This window comes from Condylura cristata, unplaced genomic scaffold (genome assembly GCF_000260355.1).
Source record: "Condylura cristata isolate star-nosed mole 26May11 unplaced genomic scaffold, ConCri1.0 scaffold00006, whole genome shotgun sequence".
Classification (NCBI taxonomy): domain Eukaryota; kingdom Metazoa; phylum Chordata; class Mammalia; order Eulipotyphla; family Talpidae; genus Condylura; species Condylura cristata.
Genome location: NW_004567107.1, coordinates 64564721 through 64575404, shown reverse-complemented (window position 1 = coordinate 64575404; position 10684 = coordinate 64564721). Strand labels below are relative to the sequence as shown.

General features: G+C 46.0%; 2 protein-coding genes across 2 annotated transcripts in view; both read left to right on the top strand.

Annotated features, from left to right (window-relative positions):
* Nucleotides 1–6525: 6525 nt before the first annotated feature.
* LOC101628989 (protein FAM205CP homolog) lies at nt 6526–9548 on the top strand (the record flags this gene model as incomplete). The annotated part of the gene is made up of 5 exons (XM_012721261.1): nt 6526–6700; nt 7510–7558; nt 8025–8085; nt 8504–8579; nt 8994–9548. Coding segments are annotated over exons 1-5 (885 nt in total), but the record flags the coding sequence as incomplete, so codon positions are not given.
* Nucleotides 9549–9553: 5 nt separating this feature from the next.
* Nucleotides 9554–10684, top strand: part of LOC105853289 (protein FAM205A-like) — a 3192-nt gene continuing 2061 nt past the window's right edge. The window contains 2 exon segments of the mRNA XM_012721260.1: nt 9554–10333; nt 10335–10658. Of these exon segments, the coding sequence (XP_012576714.1) occupies nt 9602–10333; nt 10335–10658 (1056 nt within the window). The 5' untranslated portion in view covers nt 9554–9601.

Below are 10684 nucleotides of genomic sequence, written 5' to 3'. Positions count from 1 at the left end.
GATCTGCCTCTTCTAAAGGGACTGATATTGCTTTAATTATTTAGCACCTCCCCACAGTGCTTTTGGGTCCTACTCCGTGCCAATATAGTCAGTCACTTGGCAGTTATCTATGTTACTTTTAGCTTCTGATCCAGTGTCTCTCTAGTCATCTCTGTTCATCCAGTGCAACAGCCCTGCTTTCAGTCAGCCCAGAAAACGTGGCCTAAATTAATTGAGTTATTTTGAGGTTTCCAAGGATTGAAACTGAGTCTTCCTGGACTCAGTTCAAGAAGTCCTATTGCTGTTTATTATTTACTCAAGTCCACAAGCCGTAATATAAACAAGGCCCAAATTATAGCTTGATCTCTAGCCTTTGGAGGCCTGGCTGAATCGTCATGAAAAGCCACATGCTGACTGGCCACAAAAGCAGAGCAACAGTTAAGGGACACTGCACCATCAGTGATGGCTGGTGTGACTGCACTTAGCAAGTAGAGCTTTTCAGCAAGATGGAGTGGGACTCCCTGGTCTCTGCTCCAGACCCCTGAAGCACAGATTCAGTCTATGTAATGCAATCATTATACTCAGCTTATCACCATTCACTTCTCTGCTAATCCTATAAACATTTGCTGAATGCAGCCTATTATGTGGCAAAACCAGCCTTTTATGAAGTCATGCTAAAAATGAAACCTCAGTCTGCCTGTAGCATGCAGTAAGAATGTGTGTGGAAGGAGCATATGTGAAGGATTTTTTAAAAAATATTTATTTATTTATGCCTACAGAACTGGGGTACAGGCCAGAGGTGTGGTGGGTGAGAGGATTTACCAGAGAAACAGTGGGGAGCAGAACAGGCAGACTGACAAAGTACACTGCTGAGGGGAGCAGTGGGTGGGTCAGGTGAGGTCTGCCATGCCATGTGGGTCATCTCCCTGGCTGGGGATCAAATTTGTGCTGCAGTGGCTTCAGAGAGCTCATAATACGATGCTTTAACCCATCCCGCCACCAGGGAGAGCCCGGATTTTTTTTTTTTTTTAATGTGTTGCATCACCTAAATCTCAAAAGAGCAGAAAGAGTTTCTACAATGGAAGCGGAGAGTTGTCCTAAAAGGAGGTAAAAGCACAAAGGCAGGCACACACATTTACAGAGACCCCAGAGGGACTAAGTCAGTATGAACCAGAAGGTACTCAGTACTTGGTAGAAATAAGCAAGGAAAGCTGTTTTCACATAGAATTACCATTAGCCTGAAGAACTGCTAATAAATAGTATGCTTAAAGTAATTAGGGGTAATACATCCTTGGGGTCAGGTGCTAAAGATAAACTCTTCCTTAAAGCTGGCTTTTTCTGATGCTAGTGTGGTGAGCAAGCTCTCAGAGGTTTCCCATGAGTCCTGTCTCTCGATATCCTCAACATTGTATATTCTCTAGTACCTCGCTTCTGACCCAAGAACATGGCAACATTTAGGGGTATCACCTTCTATTTTTAGGTTAAAGAGATTATTTCCAACTTGTTAGTCAATTCTGTTGCCTTGTTTTGCACACCTCTATGAAGTAAGCTGTCAAGTTAGAAAGTCCCATGTGGCAGGGCACAGGATAGCCCATGGCAAACAGCCATTAGAGGAAAATGACACTCTTAATCTAACATATTCTAGGAACTGAATTCTGCCACCAACCACTGAGTGAGCTTAGAAGCAGATCACCAATTGAAACTACAGATGAGACAGCGCCAGGCTGATATCTTGATTTGGGCCTTACAAGAGACCATGAGGCAGAGGATCCAGTTAAGTTGTGCTTGAATTCTTTACTCACAGACACTATGAGACATACGTTTGTGCTGTTGCAACTGGCTATGTTTTGTGGTAATTTGATATGCAGCAACAGTAATGCAGACAGTAAGTGGGGAAGCCTGATTAAGTGTCAGGGCTTTCAATGGATATGCTGCAGTCCCAGCAAAGGCCACATATTCCTGTGCCTCAACAATTCTCTAGCACAATATGGTTCAAGTTCTTTCCTCCTTATGGTGAAGGTGTTAAAAACAGTCCTATCAAGCTATCACCAGCCACTGCAGCAGCAGTTGGATCCCTGCCAGCCAGCCAGCCAAGGAGCTAACCCACATGGTACAGGAGACCTCTCCTGTGTAGCCCACTGCTTCCCTCAGCAGCGTATTTCAGTACATATATATATATAAAGATTTTATTTATTTTTGTGTAGAAGAATTGAAGCAGGGCCAGAGGTGTGGGGTTGAGAGGATTCATGGAGAACAGAACAGACATGCATCTATTGAAATAGCTGAGGGGAGCAGCAGTTGAGAAAGGAAAAGTCTGCTGTGCCATGTGAGTCACCTCCCTGTACTAGGGATCAAATTCAGGCTGTAGTGGTAATAAGTAATGGTGGTAGCACTGAGATTTAATCCCTAGGCCACCAGGGAAGCTTTCTTTCTTTTTAAAACTGGGAATGGTTGCTTTCTTACTGAGTTGTGTATATATATTTTTTTCAGATATGTGACACACAAATATTTTCTCCCACTATGTAACTCATTCTCCTACAATTGTGTTTTAAAGGGGAGAGCTTTAAAATTTTGGTGAAGTGTAGTTTATCCATTTTGTCTTGTATGGATCACATTTTGGAGTTATACACTAGAAATCTTTACTGAACACAATGTCACAGATATTCTTCTATAAATTTTAAAAAGGCATTATTACATTCAATCTATGAGTCATGAGACATTCTGAATAAGTTTTTACACATGATGTAAAGAAGGGGCTGAAATTCATTTCTGGATGTTGATAACCAATTATTCCAGCACCATTTGTTGAAAAGGCTTTAGAAAACCAAGTGTCCATATTTGTGAGTGGTCTTCATCGAGATTCTCTGTTCTGTTCCATTGAGCTGTTTGTCTATCTTTATGCCAGAGCCTAATTGCCTTGATTGCAGTAACATTATAGTAAATCTTAAAGTCACTTACCATTAATCTTCAAACTTTACTTTTGCAAAGTTTTGATTGTTCTGGGTCCTATATCCATAGGCATTTTAGAATGAGCTTGACAATTTCTCAAAAAAGAAAAAAAACTACTTTACTTTTTATTGGGGTTGCCTTTAATATCCAAATCATTAGGGGAGAGGTGACATCATAAAATTTGGGGAATCTAAAAAAAATGCTATAAGCACTATAAGTGAACTTAGCAAGGCTATACCAAATAAAGAAGATACATAAGTTCAACTGTAATTCTGTTTACTAGTGATAATTGGTAATTATTTTTTAAGTAACACTTAAGAAATAACATAAAAATACTTAAGGCTATACCTATCAAAAAATACAAGACCGTTGCACTGCATCTATAAAACACTGATCAAATTAAAGGAGACCTTAACACACGGAGAACAATATCTTGTTCATGGGTCAAAAGACTCATTATTATTATTTTACCATGTAACACATTTGACATCAAGTAACAGATGACAGCAATCACTAAGAAAAGTAAGTCTAGTAAGGTGCTCCTACACTGGTGTCATCGTATCATCTGGACAAAATCATGGTGTAGGTAGGAGGGTAGAACTCAGCAGTCTATGACTTCAGGAGATGGGGCTGGGAGGCAGAAAAAGCCAAGGCAGTTAGTAACTGCAGGACTGAATATTTGAGAAGAGAGGGCTGGACACCATATCTGAATGGTCTGTTTATCTTGGGGCTGCCTATTTCTACCTTCGTAGTTCAGATCACAGGCAGAGAGAAGCGGTGAACTCTAAAGAAAGTCTAAAGAAGAATCACAGACCTCCAGGAAAAGACATGGAGACTTAAGATCGATCAGCAGAGATCTGAAGGAAAACTGGGGTATGACTGCTTGAGAGGCAGAGACATTCAAAAACAGTAACATACAAAAGTGAAAAAGTGAAAATGTATTAGATAAGCCCACTCATGACAGATGTACAGAAAGACATCAAAAGACCCTAAAATTTTACCTCAAGCTAATACTAGGTTCAAAGATGCCCCATTAATATGGGAAAGATTGCTCTGGCATAGAGCAGTTTGCAGAGAAAAAGGAGGTGGTTTTTTTTTTAAATTCCCAATCTTATTTATAAATTGTAAGTGATAAAACTAATAGGAGAGGGGTCCTGCCTAGTGGCGCAGTGGGTTAAAGCTCAGCACTGCAAGCTAGCCACAGCTACTTCAGTATGAGTTTGATCTCCGCCCCAGAGCTGACCCACATGGTGTAGCAGACCTCTCCTGTTTCGTTCACTACTCCCCCTCAGCAGTGTACTTCATCAATCTGCCTGCTCTGCTCCCCACTCTGTCTCTGGTGAAGCCTCTCACTGTCCTTGCACCTCTGGCCTATACCCTGGTTCTGTATAAATAAATTTAAAAAATATATAATAATAAATGAATATGGTTCATTTACAGAAAGAAAACTAACAGCAGTTGTCCCTGAAGAAGCACAGACATTGATACTGACAGAAGTATTTCAGGGCCCTTCCTGGTGGTGCAACAGGGTAAAGCATAGCAGTATAAAGCGAACTACAGACACTGGAGCATGAGTTCAATTTCCAGCTAAGGAGGTAACTCACATGGCATGGCAGACCTCTCCTGACCTGCCTTCTGGTCTCCTTAGCAATGTATTTCAGTCAGTCTAGCTCCCCTCTCTGTCTCTAGTGGATCCTCTCAACCCACAAACCTCTGGCCTGTACCCCAGTTCTTGGATGCATAAATTATAATTAATTTTAAAAAACAAATATTTCAAATATGTTCAAAAAACTAAAAAAATGGTGTAAAAACAAAATGAGACTACAACAACAAAATATGAAGAGAAACCTAATGAAAATTTGAGAGCTGACAATAAATGAATGGGAAGATTCACTAGTGGTTCAACATCAAATTTGTGGAAGAATATTTTGGCAAACTTAAAGATAGGATATTTGAAATTATCAAGTATGAGAAGAAAAAAAGAAAAAACAAAGAATGCTTTCCCCCTACGGTCAAAAACAAAGCAAAGATTTCTGCTCATTCTCCCATTATACTGTTCTAGTCAGTTTAACAAAATAAGAAAAATAAAATGTCTTTTTATGAAAATAGATCCAATTGACCTCTAAGAAGATCATTAACTTGAATCAACTATAAATTACTAGTGAATTTAATAATATTGCAATATAAAAGATAAATATTCAAAAATAAAGTATAAAATTAAAATGTTTTCTACCCAGGAGCCCTCCCTGACTGCTCTGATTTTCATGATGCCCTCTTTCCTCTGAAATGGGATGTTCATTGCCTGGGACCCACACTGAGAATATATCTGACTTGCTCTACATTGGTGGCTCTTGTTTCATGTGTGATAGTCTCATTTCACAAAACATTTACATGTCTTAAGAGTAGGAAGGCAACATAACTCAATGTCTTCAGACCCTTGACACTACCCACCGTAGGGAAGGGCATGAACGAAGACTCCCCAGGCCAGCTGGGTTGAAGACCGGGTGCCACAGAGGACCAAAGAGGCTCTTCAAAGATTCTCCAGCAAGAATGCCATGACTTGAACAACTTTGACAGAGCAAGACTCCCTCAGGAAAACTCAAAAAACCTGGAATCCTGAAATCATAATATCCACAGTATCCACAGTGGCCAAGGATGTAATGTCCACATCAATAGTCAAATTGTAGAAAGATCAGACTTTGGGATGGTTGGAAACACCTGTCCTGCCTAAAAGTAATAAGATCCGGCTGAACAACAACAAAAACCCTCCAAGGTAAACATTATGGATGCAGAGCAGGTAAGGACATCTGCAAGCAGCAATTACTTTGAGGAAGAGGCAACTCATCTTCTCAGAAAATCATCACTGAGAGAAACTGTCACCTATGTAGAGGCAGTCTGGAAAATAAAATCTGGACAGCACTCCAGTAGTTACCATTGAAATGTACCTTCATGGAAGGTTAGTTACTTCCCATCAAAGGTTGGAGGCTTCCCTTCGCTGAATGTTTAAATTTAAAACATTGCCACCTTGGCCTTTCCCTGCCACAACAGACATGGTCCCTTTGTGTACCTGTGGTGAGTGACCACTACCCGCTGTGATATCAAAGTTCTCCGTTTCCAAGTAATAACCACACACAAGCCCTCCCTCCACACAGGTGCTTCCCTGATACACTTGCATACAGGCAGAGGAGCTGCACGAGAATTCTCTTGCAGCCACTCCTCCATAAAGGTGTCCCAAAACACTCAGGCCCAGATATGGTGACCAGACAGCCATCACAAAGCAGAGAGCTGACCCATCAGGCTGGTGCAGCTGTGGTCAGGAAAGACAAAACAGATGGGAACACAGGCACCACCTGTCAGTGGGCAGCCTAGTCCAGGGGTCCGTGAGTCTTACAACCGGGCCTCCTCAGCGACAGGCTGACCACCGCATGAGCTTCCCAAGCACAAAAAGGTCTTGGACACTACACCCGTCCTGAGGAACAGAAGGGCTTTGTGACTCACACTGGGAGCCTGGTTCCGTCGTCTGGGAGGCAGAGATGACAAGGGGAGCACTGGGAGTCAGTAGGCACCAGGACCCCGCATGCCTAGACATAGGGATGGCTGGGCTCCTCGTGCTCATGAGGCTTAGACCATGTTGAGTCCAACTTTTCTTCCATGGGATGTTGGATACCATTTGTATACCTATGGCTCCATCCTACTTATGCTCCTCATTATCTGGCAAGTGAAAAGGAGTTACCATGGCTCAAGGCTGGCACCTAAAAAGAGCTGCTGCCAGGTAGGGAAACACTCTGATGGGGATCAAACTAACTAATCCTCAGATAAGCTCAGTGTTGCTCTTTACCATGTCGTACAATACCTATGTGTATTCTATACCAAAACCAGAAATGCTCTATCTGGCTTAGATGGAGAGCTCCTTAAAATGGAATCTGCCTGACAGGTATAGACACGTCCCAGTATGGAGACCTGCTCTGCTCACTACTCCACTAAGGCACATGTAGGCAAAGTCCATTGGCTGGAGTGCCACACACCTTTCATCTTTCTAGCTCTCTCCTGTTTTACCATAAGGCTCATAAACAGTGCTTTTGTGTCAGGTACAGACTTTGGAGAAACACAACTGACTCGTGATATAGCAGATAGAGGCAAAGCTGGGGTTAAAAAGTTTGAGTATCAAAAGGAAAGTAAATAAAATACAGAGAGAAAAAGAGAAGGAATTAGGAAATGCTAATGTCTCTGTCTCATCTTGGAAGCGAAAAACAAAATGGTATCCCAGATTCACACCAAATTTTTGTCTTTAAGAGACACCAAAAAATCGGGCCCTCCCTGGTGGCGCAGCGTGTTAAAGCACAGCACCAGCAAGCTTAAGACACTTCCCGCATGAGTTCGATTCCCGCCTGCCCCGGAGGAGATCCACATGGCACGGCAGACCTCTCCTGACCCGCCCGCTGCTCCCCTCAGCAGAGTACTTCATTGACTGCCTGTTCTGCTCCCCACTCTGTTCCTGGTGAATCTTTTCACCCTCCGCATCTCTGGCCTTTACCCCAGTTCTGTATGAATAAATAAATAAATCTTTAAAAAAAAAAAGAGAGACACCAAAAAATCAAGCAAAGGGCAAAAGATGCAGCAGCATCAAAAGGTAAAGTGCCAGGCTCTCACCAAAAACCTCTCTCTCAAGCCACATCCCAGTCTCTGTCTCTCTATGGCCCCTGCTGCCAGGAACCAGATGCTCCAAAAACCTAAGGATTCGATTCCCCAATTTCTCACAAAACATCCTCCTATGTGGGAAGTAAGAACTAGGGAATGTTCCAAAGTCTGCCCCAAGAATGAGGTGTGGGGCTCAAGCAAGAGCCCTTCACTGTGTCACTAGCTCATGACCCCGTGAAAGTCACTCCATCCTCGGACTTGTTTCCATGCAATGGGCCAGTCACTGTGACCATGGGACCAAATGAGATTGGGGAGGGAAGCACATTGAAGGCACTTACTCTGTGCACAGATGTGCCTCACGCACTGACTTTTGGGATTTCAGCCCCGATCCTTCAGAGGCCTCTAGGGCATCCCGGGTCCTCTCCTGCTCCATGTAACCCTGTCTCCTGGTTTCTCAGCTAGGGGATGTTCCAGGAAAGAAGCCAAGGAGCCCAGGGAGCTGCTCTCTCTCATGAAAAGGTGATCTCTGGCTCTTTGCACACTTCCAGCTCCCACTGTGACCTGTGGTGATTTCTCAGCTCAATCTAGATGAGGAGGGAGAGTAGCTGGGAGGATGTGAGACAACAGAGGCTGGACAGTGGTTGTGAAGGCAGCCAGAGCAAGGGTATCACACATCTCAGGAGGGGGACTGTCCACTTCTGCTCTGGTCAGGAACAAATAGGCCTAGAATCGAGGACCTGACTAGTATGTAAGTAATAAAGACTCTACATGGGTTTGCACTCAGCCACAGGAAATATCATCGGGACCACAGAGTAGAAAAGTAAGCCCATACAGACCCGGCCTATCACCATAGTCACTTGACAGTGACACCTTTCAGGGAAGTCTCCTGGGGTCTGGCTGGATCCAGCTGACATCCCTCCTCTGATTCTGTCTCCAGTGAACTCACTTCCTGGGGCAGCACTCAGACAGGAGCCTGTCATTTTAACCTCTGCTTAAAGATCTTCAGAGATGGGGTTGGCCCCCAAGCACTGATGGTTGTGGACACACTGTAGCCCCAGGATGTAGAGATCCCACCAGGAACTCATCTCTCTCATGCTGGGTACTGAACAGCAGCTGTGGCCTCTCTGCCCCAAATGAGGCTGCCTCTGGGTACACCTGGTGGTGTTCCTGGAGATACCAAACTAGCTAACCACTGGCACCCATCTGCCTGGTTCCCTTCTGCTGGTTCAACTTATGAGCGAGGTCACAGAGCACTCACCCTCAGCCCCTCCCCTCAGGCCCTAGGCTCCCAATCTTTCTCTCTGGGCAATGCCCACAGCCCCGGGCCCTCACCAGCCAACCCTATGCTGCCTGATGTGAAAGGCAGTGGCACAGACAGACTGGGAGTGTAGAGCCCAGGACAGGGGCAGGGCAGGACCCATCTGTAGACCACAGGCATCCAAGGAGGCAGACTGCAACCGCTCCAGTGTGCCGACCCCAGCTGCAACACCTGCAATGCTGTGGCTAGGAACATCAAGCATCTGCTGATGGGAGGGACCAGCCTGACCTCCTCGTCTTCAGCGGGGCCACCTCAGGGCTCCCCTTGCATACACAGCATGGCCATGCCTAGTGGTTTGATCCAGCAGAATCCAGAACACCAAGCCTTCTTCTCCACACACTTCTCTCTCCCACTGTCAACCCCTATGGTGTCACAATTCAGAGACCAGAAATCCTTCACCCAGTCAGTGGTCCAATCACACACCACAGTCAGCATCCAGGATTACTGGACTGAACACCTCCCTCTGACACAACAAATTCAAGGGCTACGGGTGCTCAGAGGTCCAGAGAGCATGTGCTCCTTCATGCTGGAAGAGCCTCGGGTTCCAGTGAGCCAGCTGGTGACAATACAGACCAACTCCAACTTCATCTATGAGAACCAAGGGCAGCAGCCCATGAAGGCCCCGCTCTCAGTGCTGACCGTCAACCAAGAGACCACCTCCGCCACTCTGACAGACCCTGTCCCCTTGCACATGGTCCCTGTCGTGTAGAGGAGTCCATGAGGCAGCACATGCCCAACCCACCGTTGTTTCACCGGCCTGCAAATAACCAAGCCGTTTCTCCCTTCCACAACAATGGTCCTACCTTCTCTCTTGAAAATCTGGGAGCTGTTTCTTACCAGACCTGGGGCTCCTGTATGGCTGGCCAGCCCACCCAGGCCTTCTGGATCTCTGAATGGGCCATCATGACCGCAGACCAAGGACACCACTACCAGCAGGGCCCATGCTATATGGCTCTGGCCTTGCCCTCTGCAGCCCTTAAGGACCTAAGTGGCCCTTGCATACTGCCTGGGCAACATGCCACTGAAACTGTTGGCCACTGGCAGCGTAAATACAGACAGCTCTTCTGTGGACTCCCTTCCTTGCACAGCGAGTCCCTGGTTGCCAACTTCCTGGGCTCTCCTGCCCTCTCGCTAAAAGACGGCATGTCCAAGCTTCCCTTGAAGGATCCTTTCCTCTTCAGGGAGCTCTCCTTCCTTCCCTGCCCCCCTAAAACTCCACCCCAGTCAGCCCCACCCTGCTCCCCATCTCCCCCAAACCAGTTGACTCCCACTGACCAGCACCAAGCTCAGGCCAATATCCCATTTCTGACTCTGGCTGAGTGTGAGGCCCTGGAGTGGCACGTGCTATAGAGGCAACTGCAGCTTCAGTGGGGCTTGCCAGCTGTTTGCCAGGGCTCTCAGCATGCCCTGAGTCCCGCTCCATTTAAGTTCTGTGACAAAGCCCGGTCTTCCTGAGATACTGACAGCTTCCTGGCCTGGGAAGCCCATCTCAGGCCTCACCAGGGACCTTCTGTTGCCGGAGCAAGGCCGCAGGCTGCTGCATTTCCACCTCCAGAGGCAGTTGATTCACAGCCGCTGGGGGCTACCCCAGAAGATCCAACAGTCCCTCCAGCTGTTCCTGTCCACTGACATTCGGCCTCTAGCCCAGAACAGTGCAGTGCTACCCCTCGGGAGTGTCTCCCAAGCTACCCCGCTAGAGGCCAGTGGGATGGATGGCCCATCCCTGCCCAGCAGGGACCCAGTGCCCGTCCCTATGCCACACTTGTTTGCCCAGGCCCAGGAAATACTGCAGAGCCACAT